Below are 16,932 nucleotides of genomic sequence, written 5' to 3' on the forward strand. Positions count from 1 at the left end.
GATTATACATGTACACTTCAAGACCATAAGTACAGTACCTCCATAGTTTAGTCGAGAGGCGGCCGGACCTCCTATTGTGTGATTTGTGTCCACGTTTGAAAACGTACATGTATCTTTCAGTAGTACACGTATGGACACGTGAACACATACAGTGCATTTAGCCGGCGCAAGCTAGCGCTATCTGTATTCGGCTATAAGTCGCAGCTACGAGAGAAGATTAAGAAGGTCAGGTAATAAGTTTCTGCCTTTCTTGATGAATGCCGTGGGCTCAAGTTATCACCACGCGTAAGGCTGTTTTAATTAATCCTTACTAGCTGCCTACACCTGCCTGTACACTGGTTTAGGCCTTGCCTTAAAACCGTGTTTATTTGGGGGCCTAAGTTAGGCTATTTCTGTTTTATCTGTTGCGATGGCAGTGGATGGGTCGGAAGTTAACAAAGTATGTTAGGATTGCCATGAGGGTAGAAATCGTCTTAGGCCTACACACATTTTGTCCAGAAAGTAATCGTGTCCTGTATTACTATTAGCCTAAGCCCGGGCTTCCCCGATCTATCAATCATGTCTATAGGAAAGGCATACAGGTGAACTTGAGTTAGTCAACTGGTGCTCATACTTACAAGTCTCCTCCAGTATTCTTCCTTTTACTTTAGGAATAACATGGAACATTTTTGTTGAATTTCAGTTTGTTCGGCTTTTATTCTTACAAAGTGTGCATCAACGCAAAATTGACTTAGCATTGACATGGTTCATGAGTACATGAAGGTCTTTCTGGGGTTTTACCCACTTACTCATTGTAAAGATGATAGGGCCTACATTGTACATGTACTTCAATTCTGAATATTAATGTCAGCTCTTTCTGATATTTTGCAAATCATCCTTGATATAGGTGTAACCAGTTGCCTGTTGCAAGTTTATTTGTATCACATTCAACTGTAGTTGTTCACTATCACAAACCTACAGCATCTGTTCGTATTCTGCTATACAATGCATCTAATTGCACTGTGTACACTCAAGCATGAATTGGGTAAAAGATGCCCTAGAAAGGAATGGGCAGTGTCATTCCTTCAAGTTCTGGCGTTTCTGCTCACTGCATCAGCCTGTTTCATTTTGGCCTGCTATGTGTTCTCAACCAGGGTGTGGCTCGAGTACATGTCCTCAATAGTGAACTGGTGGAATGACCAACACTTGGTGGATGCCTGATTAAAGGTAGACGTTGCTCATACGTATATATATGTGTCAATTATTGGAAGATACAGTGTAGTTCATGTTAAATTAGGCAGTTAACCCGTTGCCAAAACTTGAGCTCTCATTCGTTTACACACGCGAAGCACACATCGCTGTGCAATTCCTAAAACAGCCATTGCGTGTAAGGGTCATCATCAAACTTAAATATTGAAGTGAAAAAAAATAAATGTATCTCAGTCGTATTTGATAAAAGGAATATTGAAACCATGTAAATCTCAAAAGAACTTTTAAATTAGAGAATCTTTTATTTAGGTTACAGTCTCCTGAATATGGATGAAATTTGTGGTCAAAAAGGGGGGGGCAGGATACAAATCACAACCTTAGAAAGTAACTGAAGCTCAGTCATATGATTTTACTTTATCTGCATACATTAGTTAGCTATTCTAGTCTGTTTGATAAAACATCGAAAATTTTTCCAAATGCTTTTTGTATTTTCCCAGGTTTTAATTGTGAAAAACCCTCAAAATATGCCATGCGATTCAAAAAATTTGACAATTCTTGTAGATTGCTAAAAAACTAGACAGGGATTCAGCTAATGTTTGATATTTGTAAATCAAATAGTAGTGGTCTATCAAAAGCATGAATATTTTTATTTGCTTTGCATTCCTTGTTGGGAAAACTCTTTCAAGAGTGTCGCGCGAGTCACATGTATGTGCTGTATGTCACGCGAGTCACACGCCAAGAATTGAAATTGAGTGTAAAAGCACTGTGAAAACACAAAATTGAATCAGTCAATGAAATTAAAGCTTTTTACCAAAAAAAGATGCTGTACATTCCTGTACAACTACATCATTAACTGCAGCACTTTCCTTTAGAAACTCTGTCAATTACATGTACATGTACATGAAAGTATGATGATGGGCACATGTACAGTACATATAGGTACATGTAAGTTGGGCAATCATATATTCAGACACCCCTCCAAATTTAATACAGTCACCCCTGACCCTTTGCTACATGGAAAACTCCCAGAAAATGCTGGAACACAGCATTGTTTTATCATGTGGAAGGTGGGCTGTGAAATCTGCACTAAATCCACATGTGAAAGCTTGATACAATACCACATGTGTACATACTTTACTTTATACATGTACATGCGAATAGTTCTCTCCTGAAGTTTCATCCTACCAAGCAGATTCAGCATCATGTAGGTAGTAATTATGACAGTTATTATGAATTTAATATGCTTGTTGAAAGTAAATTTTGAATGCCCTATAGATTTCCACCCCAATATCTGCCAAAGTAAAGGGATAATAGCAGTTTTCACACTCTTCCATAATGTATTTGTAGGTACATCATTTTTATTAATGTAATATTATTATTGGATTTGTGTTACTCTTATTACAGTTATAATGTAGCAGTAAAAAAGCTACTGCGTCGCGCATTTGTGTTACGCGAGTCACATTTTCTTCTGGCCATTTCTCACAACAAGAGAGACTTCGCACAATGTCACCCATGCATGGATTAGGTCAGAGTATGAAGTTTTAAGCTCAGTAAAAATTTACTTTAGCACACTTGTAGATTCATTGGAAATGCTTTTAGAATCAAGGGATATGAAAAATCCCCCTTTCTATCCTATCACGCGAGTCACGTCAAAGAAACTGTGATAAAGAAAACAAACATTTTAAAGTGATAAAATAAAAACTAAGAGAGACATTCACAATGCTTTGTCTTAATTACATGGTAATTTGAGTTGCATAAGTGCCATGTTAGCAACAGTAAATTGCATTAAATGTCAACATTTTGTTCAAATGTCATGTGAGTCACCATGGAATGGCTGGCAAGGGATTTTGAAACGACTGGCTTCAGCTTTGGGCTTCGGCTTCACATTTTTTGGCTTCGTCTCTGTGCGGCTCCGGATTCACAATATCCAACATGTCGGCGACTTTGTTTCGAACGTTCCGGCTCGAGCTTCGACTTAGGAAGACAGGGTCATGGGGCAAATTAAAGTACGAAACGTCAATAAACACCAGTCAGACCTGAACGATGATGACATTGCGCTTGTAGTACAACAAGCCCCGTAATCTTCGTGACGTCCTTGCAGATATTGACAAGAAGACGATGTGATCAACTGGCCATACTACTTCAACAACACAATAACGTGAGTAGGCCTAATTTCTTTTCAAAGTGTATAGACGTGATGTAGGCCCCTATCTGGCACAGTGGTCAGGCAATCTAAAGATCTAGCCTAACTTCCCGAAGTGTCAAGATTTTTTTAACTGTGTGTACTTTTTGCTTTGTTATTAGGATGGTGAGTGTCACTGTGAAACTAAAGGGCTTATCTAAAATAGATTTCCTACTGGGAAATCATGGAAAGTAATACCTGCATTCCGGGTTTACAGTTGTGAAACATTCTGAACTTCACACATCACACAGTCCTTCAAAATGTGGCGTGAAGGTAGTCATGTCATTTCATATATGCAGTGCATTGTATCTTAAATTTCAATATGACCTTTGTTGTAACCACTGAAAATTTTTGGAGGCTTAAATGATGTCTAATTCTCATGACTGAGATCGTGGGAGCCTTCTTAATGCAACAAGAAGCCTAAACAAGACTGGGCTTCAGATGGTGCCACAACAAAATTGAGTTCCTGAGTTACTGCTGACTATGAACCAAAATAAGTTTGAATCAAACAGGAGAATTCTTGGTTCAGTGTTTGAGACTGCAGTGATGTTTTTAATTGTTTGGCCAGGTGACATCTTGGAAGCAGAAGATGAAAGCAGTGATATGATGATGGCAACAGGCCTGACATTCCAGAAGGAGAAATGGAAGAGGCAGAGGGTCTAAGTATGAGGGCAAGGCTTGCACAGCAAATATCAGCTCCTGCAGACTATCCAGACCACCTTCATGACCATGAATATTTCTTGTTATATGTACATGTACGTCCTCAAGTTAGTCCTCACGACAATGAGATGTAACAAGGTTCAAACTCAAGAGTGTATTGCCTGTGGCATTTTAAGTTATATGCATTTGCAGCATTGGTAAAGTAAATGATTTGTTGGTAAAAATTCCACAGTTCAAAGGGAATCTCACTGTTCCAATTTGTTCTCATGTCTAATTTATTATAGAATTGACCTTCCCAAAAGTTGAAAGTAAACAAATGAAAATTGAAAAATAAAAAAAGTTCTTTTAAAGGCCCCAGGCTTCCTCCTGGAGGTGCCCTAGGTTGAATCATTAGGTCAAAAATTTGCTGTTGAGTGGAGTGGATTCACAGTGTAGTTGAATCGGGGTGCATGGCTCTGAAACATTAAAAACTAGGGTCTGGGGTCCTACCCAAATTATTTGTTACTACAACTTACAACTTTCATTGTGAAGGTGGATTGGTGGTGGTGGTGATGGTGGTGGTGGGGGGGGGTTTGTAGAGAAGAGGTTCCAGCATGACTGCAGAAATACTGTATCTAAATTTGGTATGTTGCTGGTCATTCTTTTACTGAAATGACACCACATAAGGATTGAAATCAGATTTTTAATTATTTATTGACTTTTTGAAATAATATAATTATCTTAGAGAATAACATTTACCAAAAGGTATATTTACTTACAAGGCCTTCATGTAAATTTACCTTTTTAATGAATAATACAACAGGCAATGTATGTTTTGATGTGAAACAGATTATATATGTATTAATTTCAAGAGCTTAAACTAGTTTCAGTATTTTTCAGTGTAAACAATAGAACTTGTTATCAATAAATAGGCAGAAACAGGCAAATCTGAAAACTGAGGTGCCTTTAAATGCATTCTTGCCCAAACGTTTAAAACATTTTAAAATGTTGGACTTTATTCTCTCCAGGAAATGCAAAAAGAGGAATAAAATTAAGAAAGAAACTGTAAAATTTCTGTCTCTGTCCAGTTAATCGGTCTTACATTAAAATGTTTAATTAGTCATGTATCAAAATGTTAAAACAAGGGAAGGAAATATACTTCTTCCTGAGATATTATTCAAACAAAACCCATATGAAAGTTTTTGCTTTTGCCAACAACAAAACAAAATTCAAATGAACCCCTACAAATGATATTCTGTTTCAGACACGAACAAAACAAAAAAAGTGGTACATTAATCTACAATTAACAAGTTTTTTTGTTATTTTATGAGATATAAAGTTTTGAAAGGTGGAGGCCAGAAAGCTTTTCACAAGTGTTTCGTTTTATTTTAACCAGGACAAGTTTTGCCAGGTGGCCAGAGTCTTGTTCCTTACTAGTTTGAAGTCACCCTCTGGCCTATATAGAAATCTTGTAATCTACATGTATGTTGATGTCTTGTAATCTATGTAGAAATCAACATACATGTACAATGTGACATACAATAAGACTTTTCGAAACTGCCAAACGATATCGGATGCCTGCCAATGTGCCTACATGACTGCTGGTAATTAGACAAAGGGCTAGTTTTCTTGCCCTGTGAACCACTTCCTGCCAGGGACTCCGGAATCGGAGACGTATACTTTATATGCGTGGCCGGGGTCTCCGAACTCAGACAAAGGAAACAGGGCCCTGTAACAAAAGACCGTACTCTGAACAAAAGACCAGGCTGCTGGGCATTATCGACATTATTCACTCTCAAAATTGGTGATAATCCAGCCTTGTTTTGAAACCGTATACCAGGGTTTGGGGCTTTTAGAGCGAGTGGATTACCACTGGGGACAAAAGTGCTCCACCACCGCAGCGATGAGCTACACAGCACCGCTGCACGCAAATCTGGCCCCTATTGAAAAGAGGTCAGCAGTGCACTGAGTTACATAACACCGCACAATCTGGGCTCTTTTTACAAGGCTGCAGGCCTGGCTGAAATACTTGGGCGTCAATGAAGGTCACCTGTCAACTAAGAGTGGTGCCTAAAGATTACTTCGTGTGGTTATAAACGTCCGTTAAATGAAATGATGAATTTTTGAAGAATTTTAAAACGGAAAAAATGATAACTATGCCGGCCCAGCATCATCAACATTGAAAAATGCCCCGGCATGAAGAGGTTAAAATTTCTATTCCTTTTAAGTTTTTTAATGAATAATTTACCTTGGAGTCATAAGATTTCTGTCACTTTTCATTTGAATCTGCCTGCAACAAGCCTGCATAGTGCAATTTTTTTTAATTTAAAACCAAAGAAAATTTTCCCTTTTCATGAATTTTGCATTTGAATATTCAAATTTGGAAAATAATATTCTAATACTTGATAATTGATTGAATATTCGGATATGCGGTGCAGCCCTAGTTGGTAACAAGTCATAAGGTGCAAGTCCAAGTTACAAGTCCTTTTTTGCAAGTCCAGGCTCAGTCACAAGTCAAAAACTGATAATTACAAGTCAAGTTACGAGTCACAAAAAAAGCAACTCCAGTCCAACTCGAGTCCAAGTCAAGTGATTTGAGTCTGCAACTCTGCCTTTGGCTTGGTGTATTATCCAGATACGGTGTACTTGGCAGTCAAGATCTTTTTTGATTTTTATACCGTATTTGCCTCAGACTGCTGGATCACTGATTTGTATGTCATTGAATAATTTGTTCTATTCAACAGTGTCTGTTGACTAGATCTTCATTTTACTTGATTAGTTGCCACCCGCATTTCATATTTCATTTCACAGTAAAAAAGGGGAAAATAATGTAGGGACGGAAAAGTCTAACATTGTACGAATGTGTTTTGCAAAATGGCAGTCATTAATACATGAGGACTGCAAATTTGTTCTAGCTAACAGAGGAGGAATACGGGCTCTTCACAATAGTGCGCCACCAAGAGTTTGCTACGCTTTGGCCAATCACAATGTGCGAAATTTGTTGACTCAGTGCGCGTTTGGAATAGGTCAACAAATTTTGTGCTTTGTGATTGGGCAATGCGTTGTAAACTCTTGATGGTGCACTATTGTGAATCGCCCGTATTGTACAGGTATTTTATAAAACAATGAAAGTTTCACATTCATTCAACGGTAAGAATAATTTCATTCAGTGAAATGTTCCATTCCACTTCGTTGGTTGTGGCATAAAACATATCACTGTATGGAATAATTGTTGCACACATTCTGGTAACTGTTCATTATTTGTGTAACAGCTATTTGCAATTTGCCCTGTTCTAAAAATAGATGTTGATTGCCAGCAGAATTCTCATTTCCCCCAATTTTCCTAAACCAGTCAGGACATTTTGAAAAAATTTCAAAGTGAAATAAAGTGGGAGGTCTGGTGTTGCCCATGCCCATGTTGCCCAAGTCTGCATTTCTTGGCTTAGCTTTGGCTGTGTCTGAAACGGGCTTCCAGAGCTACGGCTAAGTCTATTGTTCGGGCGTCTCTATACATTTCCAATGGAGCAAAGTCCTAGACCTAGCTCTGGGCAAGAATTCGGATGCAGCCTTAGTTTTGAACCGTTGCTCACTTCTTGTTTGTTTGCATTTTGTGTGTGATTTTGAGACCCTTGCGTTTCACATAAGAATTTTCCCAAAAGACGTATGCATTTCTTATTTGCAGAGTATTAAAACTGTGGAAGAAAACAGGATTCTTTGAGGGATTCATTTTCCAGGAAGTTTTGGACAAGTTGAAGTTTAGGTGAATGGAAAATCTGTCACAAACATTTCCTGGAATCTTGCTCTCACAACCTAACACTTGTGATTGAACTATGGGAACCAAAAGGGTCGCATACTGTATGTATCATGCGTTCGCAACTACAGTTTTATTTAAGAGTTGGCTCTGTGTTGGCAAGCATTACATCCACCTTTTAATACGCGAAAAAACCCTAAGTCTCAAGTACTTTGGGGTAACCATCTTATTGTTTAATCAAAGGGGTCTCTTTTTTAGTAAATGGTTCAAATCTAATATTCACGTGAAAGATCTGCTAAATGAGAACGGAGATTTTTCCTTGGAATATCTTAAAACAAAGTTAGTGACCAAACAGAGCTGGTTAACGGGAATGTTTATGTTAGAAAGGGCTTTACCAGAACATTGGTTAGCAGTAACTGAAAATATTTTTGATGTTGAACTAAACCCTAATTTGGGAAACTTGTACAAAACATTACTACTACAAAATCTATAATGAGAAAAACTCAAATTGAATCCTGGTGGGAAAAATATTTACATGTAGAAGAAGACATAGAGTGGACATGTACTTAGAAAAGATAATGGTACATGTAGCTGACATAAAAGAAGTTAAATTGAGAAACTATAGCAACAATTATTTTTTACTGCCAACAAACAAGGTGTTGTATCGATAGAAAATTAAAAGTAGTCCATTATACTAAATATGTATTGTTTTCAGACATACATGTAGTTACAAATGGGTTTGTAAGGTGTAAACACATGATGGAATTTTGGAATCAATAAAAGAGGTACTTTCAAGACCAAAAGACCCTTGTTTATCCAATCCTGTTTTACCCACTGTATTCACAGGTTTTGTCTCAGATTCCAACGTCAATTTGTTAATTGCATTTGCATTGTTTGCAGTTACATGACATATAACTATAAATGTACCCGTATGCAAAGAACTTAATAAATACTGTATTTTGGGAAAAAGATATTTGTCAAAGTACGTCTTTGAAAAAAGATAAATTGAAAATAAAGGAAAAAAGTTATACTTACCTAGAATTGCTTGAATGCATATTATGTATGTAAATTGAGATACATAGCACGCCTCTGGTAATGGTAATCTTGTGTATATACTTGTAGTTGGAAAGAAATTAGACATGTCTAAATTTTAGGCATGAGTTAAAAAAAATCTAAAATTGCTCTTGCAAGCAAGAGGATTAAAATTAAGATGGCAGAAGTTTGATGGGAGCTGCATTTTGAATTCAGTAAGAGGTCCAGTATCCTTGCCATGGCTCTGTCTGTTTAAAAAAAGCTAGTTTAAAACTGCCCATCACACTTTGGTCTCATTTTAGCCTTTTCTGGTAAAATGCCCAAGAAGATCAAATAATAAAATGACCATTTTGTGGTACAATATTCTTAAATGTGTGACCTCCAGGGTCATAAATTTTACGGGAATGGCACAGGTAAATAATCTTCTTTCTGGCTCAGTCTTCAACACACAATGCCATGGGGGCAAAGTTAGGCAAAAGCTGACTTCAGATAGACATCAGGCTTCAACCTTCACTAAACTGATGTACAAATTCTAGTAGGAATTACTGCGGGCTGGTAAAATATGTTCTTCAACTTGCCTGGTGGGCCTAGTAAAGAAACATCTACTCGTTTGAAACTCATTTCTCATAATTGTAAAGATGAACAAAAGAAACATAAAATTGATTGCACGTGGTGTTTATCATTATTTGTAAAATTAGTACTTTTGAATCCTCCATTTTTTAGTTTTAAAATTGCTGGCCAGACTCCACAATATTGGTTGAAATAAGGAATTTAAAAAAGCGAATGTCAGTTTTACTAAACAAATGTCATTGGGCAAATAGCACTTCTAGTGGGCTAGTCTAGTAATAAAACAAAAAGTTAACTTGCCTGTTAGGCTAGTTAAAAAACAGCTTCAGGTTGAGGCCTGCATACATTACCATTCTGTATATTTGCTGAAGATCATAATTAATTGTCAGTACCCGAAGTGCGATATGCTGCTGCAGGTGTGTCTGAATAACCTTACAAGGAGAGAGTAGCTGCGCTGGTGTGGTTTAAGCTACATGTACATGTACAGTGTATCTGTTTTTGCACCAATTGCAGGAGCTGACGAGAGGGTTCCTATGCTGTAATGTAAGAAGGTGCAATACGTGTAGCTTGCATCTTGAATTTATTCATGGACATAAACAGCTGATTATATTTCAACAGCAAATCTCTGTCTGTGGTCATGGAGACATACTGTATTCCCCATATTTCCCCACTTCTTTCAAACTAAATGCTTACCAAGAACCGTTTATTGAAAAATGAATAAATCATATTTCAATGCTTCACATTTAACATCGGTCACTTCAAGGAAATTAAGTGTTTCAATTAAAAATAACAGCTGGGGGGTGATAATCCCTGCTCTGACATCAAAAAAGAATTTTAAAAAATTGAATGAAATAACAGTTATCGTAACAATAAAAACAGGTGACATCCTGTGTAAGGGTCATTATTTGTACATTGATCAATAACAATGTAATGTCTGCAACAATCTGACGTTAAGAATCTGAGGCACCCCCCCCCCCGAAAAATTCCTGGAACCACCCCTGCTGGTGCAGAAGCAGACCACTGCCATGATTACTGCCGTCTGGTGAATCATTAAACAGTTCTCAACCCATGCATTTTTCATCCAATGAAATTCAGCCTTGTGACAATCTGTGGACCAACTGTACAGTCAGCATGTTCACACTGAAATAAATGAGCTCTTGAACAAGCTTTTAAAATTGTTTTCATTACACAGGAGATGCTGGGTGTAAGAATTGCTCTTGGGGGATGCCGCGGCCGGGAAGCCATCCATTACTTGACAAAGGTAAGCTCTCCTGTTACAGCAATTAGGAGTGGTCAACTGTCAACTACATTGTATAATCTTCCTCAACATCAAACAGGTTCTGCTATGTACAGTACATCATACCTCCAACCAGTTTTGAACCAATTATCATGTATATTTATGTACTTTGGAAAGTTCGATCATGCTGGTATTCTGCAGCTTAAAACCATTGTTGACTGCAACTGTTATAAGGCCCAACTGGCATTTTTTGTGCAGTCAGATGTGTATGATTGCTGGTTTTCTTTTTTTTTCCAAAATTTTTATCCTTTAAAACATTTACATGTATATGATACCGGTAGTTATTAGTCCCATAGCCAAGCACTCTTGACTCCATGAGTCTTCAGTAAATATGGACCAAACGGGAGCAGTGGTGGTGTGCTGCTATATGTTACACAGCATTTGCAGGCCTTTCCAGCTTATAAAATTCAGGTCCCACCATCAATCGATGGTGAATGGGTCTTCCTTAATCATCCCAGATTTCCAAGGAGTGTACCTGCAATAGCCATCTTTGGGGTCTACATCACACCAGATTCTCCACAATTGATTCACCAACATACAATGTCTACAGTGGACCTATTATGGACTCACAAACCAAGCACTGGAATTGCTTTACTGGGTGACTTTATTAGGTTCAATATTAGACCTATAGATCTGTAATGGAAACAATCTTGTTCAGGTAGTTACACACCCAACCAGAGGAGATACTATTTTGGATTGAATTATTACAAATTTTGCTGATCAGGATGAATGTCCCACCATCTCCCCTCCAATTGGTCGAAGTGACCTGAACTGTATTACCTAGATTCCCTAGTGCCAAAATTCTAGTAGTAATCAATTCCCAAAAAGACTATTAGGCCAATGAAGGATACTGGTTGCAGTGTCTGTTCATTTGGGAGATGGATACAAGATCTAACATGGGATGAGATGCTTAACCAAAAGTGCTGTCAGGCAAAGGTGGATGCCTTTTATAGTTTACTTAGTCAGGGTATCAAAGAGCACTTCCCACTTAAAATTGTTAAGCGTCATAATTGTGATAAACCCTGGTCAGCTGATCACATAAAGCACCTTATCAGTGCAAGATGGAATGCTTTTGCTAGTGGTAATAGAAATCACTTCCAGCTTCTCAGAAACAAAGTTAATAGAGAAATTATTTCTGCTAAGCAAGCATATTATGCTGGAAGGGTTCGTAACACGCAGAAGACAAACCCCAGGGAAGTGGCATAGAGAGACTCAAAAGTTGGCCAATTTTAAGAGAAGTGATCTAACCATGTTCCTGGGCACGATCCCTCTGACTTTAAACTGATTGCCATTGCCACAAATGATTACCTTGCCAGTTTTTCCCAAGGTCAAGACCCCTAAAGCCTACCACACTCGCTGCCTATCTGCCTTCTTCACTGCCACCCCCAGGTTCAACTTTGGTCTGTTTATAATGAACTTAAACGGACCTCGGTTACAAAAACAGGAGGACCAGATAATCTGCCTGCCCGAATAATTAGGGAATTCACATATGAACTGAGTACTCCTATCACAAATATTCATAATCCTGCATTTTTACAGGCTGTTGTACCAACACAGTGGAAAGAAGCCAATGTTGTTCCGATCCCAAAGCAGTTCCCTCCATCACTACAAAAACTTGGGCCGATTTCACTTTACCCCATTGTTATCTAAAATGGCTGAAGGTTTTGTTTGTAAATGGGTCGTGGATGCAATTCGGCCAAGCATTGATGATGGACAAGTTGGTAGCCAGAAAGGTTTATCCTCTACTCATTGACATGTTGACATTTTTCACAAGCTTGTTTCAGGCACCAATTTTCCCAACAGTATAGGTACACTTATAGTTACTGATATTACTAAAGCATTTGATTCAGTAAACCATGAGGTGGCCATTAAAAATCTCTTAGACCTAGGTACTTCCCCAGCTATTGTTCAGTGGATTACCAATTGTTATTGGAATGGAAACAAGTTAAGTACTGTACATGTACATGTACAAACAAACTTTCTCCGAGTGGCAAACTTTGTTTAGTGGAGTACCTCAAAGCACAAAACTTGGCCCAGTGATCTTTCTTGCATGTATACAGTGCTGCTAATTCTGTTGGAAATATGTTAACAATTTAATGGGATCTGTCATCTACACGATGATTTAAATAAACTCAATGAGTGGGCCCATAGAAAATCAACTTTCCTCGAAGCCATCGAAATGTCAGACTATACACTGTGTATTTTGGAGAGAACCACCTCCTGCAGGGTACATTGTATGTATTATCTGATTTTCAACTTCAGCAGGTCTCACATGTCAAACTACTAGGTGTAATTTTTCAAAACAACTTGAAATGGGATTCCCATATTGATGACATGATTGGTAAAGTGAGTCAAAAAATATTTATAAGGAAACTTAAACAGGTTTAAGTCATAAAGAACTGTTTTGGGTGTACATGGGCTATGTAAGGCCTGTCTTGGAATATGCTTCTCCTGTTTGGCACTCCAGTATCACACAAAAACAAATCAAATTGAATCTATTCAGAAGAGGGTATGTCGTATTATTTGGGGTCATCAGTACAGCAGTTACTGCACAGTCAAGCTTTGTCCAAACTAGGTCTGGAGTCATTGAGCGACAGAAGAACTTCTCTTTGTACTAAATTTGCTTTAAAAACATTTAAATCTGGTAAATTTAGTGGATGGTTTCAGAAATCCAGACACTCACATAGCACGAGTCTGTGATCAGGTCGCACCCTTGAACAACATCTATGTTCCACCAAAAGATTAAAAAATAGTCCCGTCCCTTATTTAACTACCGGTAGACTTGTGAACATGTGCAATTATTGGTAACTTACTTGTATAACACATTTTTTCCTTTGTAATTTGTGCAGTTTTCCCCTAATTTAGTTACCTTCACTTTCTTCCTCAATACTTCTGTCCCTCCTTTCAGTTTTCACCTGTGTTCCGTTCCCCCTTTCTCTTTCTCGATTCACCCCCCCTTGATTTTTCTCTTGATTTGTGTTAAGCTGTATATTTTTGTGCACTATGTACATGTAACTTGACATTGGTCTTGATTTGTAAACGTTTTGCATGGTTTTGATGTGTAATGTTGCGGTGTCACATGGAGTGACTGTGTGTTGTTTGTAATTTGTATTTTTATTTTTGATGTATAATTAAAAATTTTTTATAGACCTCTAGATTTTGAACGTATTTAATTTCCTTTTTACCATTTTTATGCTTGTAAAATTCAACTGTACATGGACTATTTTATTTTTAATTATATAAATGTTAAATAACTGTGTAATTCAGCCCTCGGGCTGTAAATGTGATTGAATAAACCTACAGTAGTAATGATAATAATTGTGTACATTGATTTAAAGAAAAACTCACTTAAGCTTTCCCTTTGAAACATCAATATTCTCTTAAGATTCCTCAGTCAGTTTGTGGAGCTTATAGATGTAGACTTTGAATGGTACACCAACAGACGTGTTAGTCAGCCTCTGGGTTGAATCTGCCGGGGTTCTTACTGGACTGAATTGCTTTGCACTTCCAGGCATGGTGCTGGCTGCCCGGTAAGCCTGCCATGACTAAGCATCCAAACTGGGTCCCTTGTGTCAGCCCAAGCAGGCTCCGCAGCTACTCTAGTTCGACCAGTCCAGCTGTAGAAGCTGACGTGCACAAGACAAGTCCTGTTTGTTCATACAATGAGTGGGATCCTCTGGAAGAGGTCATCGTGGGGCGGGTGGAGGGGGCCATAGTGCCTCAGTTTAGCGTGGAAGTTAAGGTATGACTTCTGTAATGAGACATCATCATTATTGTCCACTTTAGGCCTGACAGCTGTCCATAGTTTCTTGTCATTTAAACAATTGTATAAAGTGTACGCTGAGATCTACAATTGAAATTTATGTAAACGTCTGTTAACTGCAATTTCAACTGTGACCTTTTCTTTTGGAGATCTTAAACCCTAAACTGGCTTTCTCAGATGATCACCTATTTGAAAAGTATAACTCTGACTGCCATCCATGTGAGCCCCGAGCTGATCCAAGAGATGGGGCAAATTCCTAGCAACGGGGGGCTCCTTTGATGGGAACTGCACTTTGCTGGTTCACAAATGACTGGTGCATGCATTATGGTTGCATCACTGCCAACAAAATCATACTCCCAACCAAATGGCTCCTGTCAACCCATGAGGGTGTGCTTCTGCTCAAATCAGATTCCAGTACTCATATTAGAAAAGCCTGAAGATAATTGTTGAATACCTTTCCAACTTTTCACCTATGCCATGTACATTGTTTCTGGTAGTTGTGAACTACTGGGGTATATGGAATTTCTAAGTCAACTGGAAAGTTTGTAATGGTGGCATTTTTCATTCATTCTTTGTGGACTTCACAATCCGGCATACCAGCCAACAATCACATGAACTTTGTTCTTTTAAAACACACTAATGTGTTTGATGTGTTCTTGTGCAAAATAACATGTTCTAGATGATGATTTGTTATTTCTCTGTATAAAAATGCAAATTCATCCAGGAATGAGGGAAATCCAACACGCATTAACATCAAAATGAGTGAAGGGTGTTAAGGTTACATAAGATATTTCTGTGTTTATCGGTATCCTTTGGATTCTGTCAGAGTCAAAATTTTGAACGTACAAAATCCAGGCTTGTTTCAGCTTTGTTCTATTCCAAACTTGCAAGTAATAACTTGGTGCAGTTGTTTGGTGCTCAGACATGTAGATGTACTGTCTCTATGGTAAATCTCAAGCAACTTGTTTTGATGAGGAATTTCAATAATCCTCTCAACCCACACAGGCCAACACCAACCATCAGCACTGGGGATTTTTCCAGCAATTAGGTGGCCAGCCCTTTCCCCCTGAGCACCTTGAGAGGGCCAAGGCTGAGATTGAAGAGCTGTGCAATGTCCTCAAGCATGAGGGCGTTACTGTCCGACGCCCCAAGCAGGTGGACTTCCAGAAAGAGTACTCCACACCCGACTTTACATCCACTGGTGAGAATCTGTTCTTTTGTGTTTCAAAACAAATTGGTACTTTATTAACAAGACTTTCATCCAGTGGGTATGACTTTTTGTTACATGTGCATTCAAAATAAATACATACATTTGGAGACATACTGTCTCCACTACAGTCAAGGCCCAAAGGCATCGGTGTTCGTTACATCTTAAACTTAAAACAAACTTTTTTCACACTATTGCATTCAAGTAAATTCTGCCCGTGTCCTGAACATTTGCTATGTGATGGTTTAAGTATTTGGATACTATATTTTGACATTCTCTGATGCAAATCCATACTTTAAAACTTCGAAAGTCAATTTTTTTTCAGGAAGTTACATGTACATGTATCTGACTTTGGAAAATTTCCAGAATTTGGAGACATTTCTGAAAGAAAACTGTCAAAGTTCTTCAAAACAGTACCAAATTCTGAAGAAGAAGCTGTTTTCTATAAAGTGGTAAAATGAGGAGATATGTAAATGTAGTCCCCTCCCTTAATTACTCCTTGCAGACCAGTGAACATGCTGCCTTTGTACAATGTATTTGCCACTTCGTCATTCAAGATAAATCACAAACTCGCACCCTGAAAGTATGGCCCGATCACTGAACAATTTTTTAACAAACAGGCATGTATGCTGCCATGCCTCGAGACATTTTGTTAGTCATAGGCGATGAGATCATAGAGAGTCCGATGGCATGGCGTTCTCGCTTTTTCGAGTACCGGGCCTATCGGCCGCTGATGAAAGAGTACTTCAGGGCCGGAGCAAAATGGACCACTGCACCAAAGCCACAAATGAGTGATGCCCTCTACGATATGGTACTTCAGTTGAAGTTTGCTCGAGTTGCATTTTATCTGTTCTTGACTTCTTCCTACCAAGAGAATTAATGGCCTATTAAAAGTTTCACGCCATTTTTCAGCCACAGAGCCACATGAAGACTATGTATGTATCTAAGGTAAAGCAGTTAACTATGTGAACCAGTGACTGCTAGCTGCAACCTACTGTACATATAAGCCACTCTCTCTGCCTACAACAATAGTCCACTTGTATGCACAGACGAAGTGTACCCATGGAACAACCCACAGTCATACGTGTACATATAGACATGTGGGACCGTACTCTTGGTTGAGTTGATACAGGCTAGACTTTTAATTGGCCATATTCAGCACCTCTGTTTTGGGCAAGGGCCATGTGGTATGTGCTTTTTACACATTGGTGGGCTTAACCAAAAGGTTTTCTGTTTCATCTGACATTTAAGATATTCCTCATTCATAAAGTCTTTGATGTTTCAAGTTAATTAACTCTACAGACAT

At 38.3% G+C, this 16,932-nt stretch overlaps 2 protein-coding genes across 8 annotated transcripts in view; one reads left to right on the forward strand and one right to left on the reverse strand.

Moving 5' to 3' along the window:
- LOC110984208 (transmembrane protein 161B-like) overlaps positions 1-16,932 on the reverse strand; it is a 56,278-nt gene that overhangs the window by 5,842 nt on the left and 33,504 nt on the right. The gene's annotated exons all lie outside the window — the stretch shown is intronic.
- gatm (glycine amidinotransferase) overlaps positions 1-16,932 on the forward strand; it is a 26,960-nt gene continuing 10,028 nt past the window's right edge. Inside the window, exons 1-6 of one of the 5 annotated variants that reach the window (XM_022244129.2) lie at positions 1-230; positions 1,134-1,206; positions 10,552-10,620; positions 14,168-14,398; positions 15,425-15,620; positions 16,247-16,437. In XM_022244129.2, coding sequence (XP_022099821.2) covers positions 10,555-10,620; positions 14,168-14,398; positions 15,425-15,620; positions 16,247-16,437 — 684 coding nt within the window. In that variant the 5' untranslated portion in view covers positions 1-230; positions 1,134-1,206; positions 10,552-10,554. Of the gene's footprint in view, positions 231-266; positions 286-1,133; positions 1,207-10,551; positions 10,621-14,167; positions 14,399-15,424; positions 15,621-16,246; positions 16,438-16,932 lie in introns of those variants that run through there. The other 4 variants (XM_022244128.2, XM_022244131.2, XM_022244132.2 and 1 more) reach the window with 4 other exon arrangements.

Source organism: Acanthaster planci, linkage group LG08 (assembly GCF_054643075.1).
Source record: "Acanthaster planci isolate LZ-2023a linkage group LG08, COTS_SCS, whole genome shotgun sequence".
NCBI lineage: Eukaryota > Metazoa > Echinodermata > Asteroidea > Valvatida > Acanthasteridae > Acanthaster > Acanthaster planci.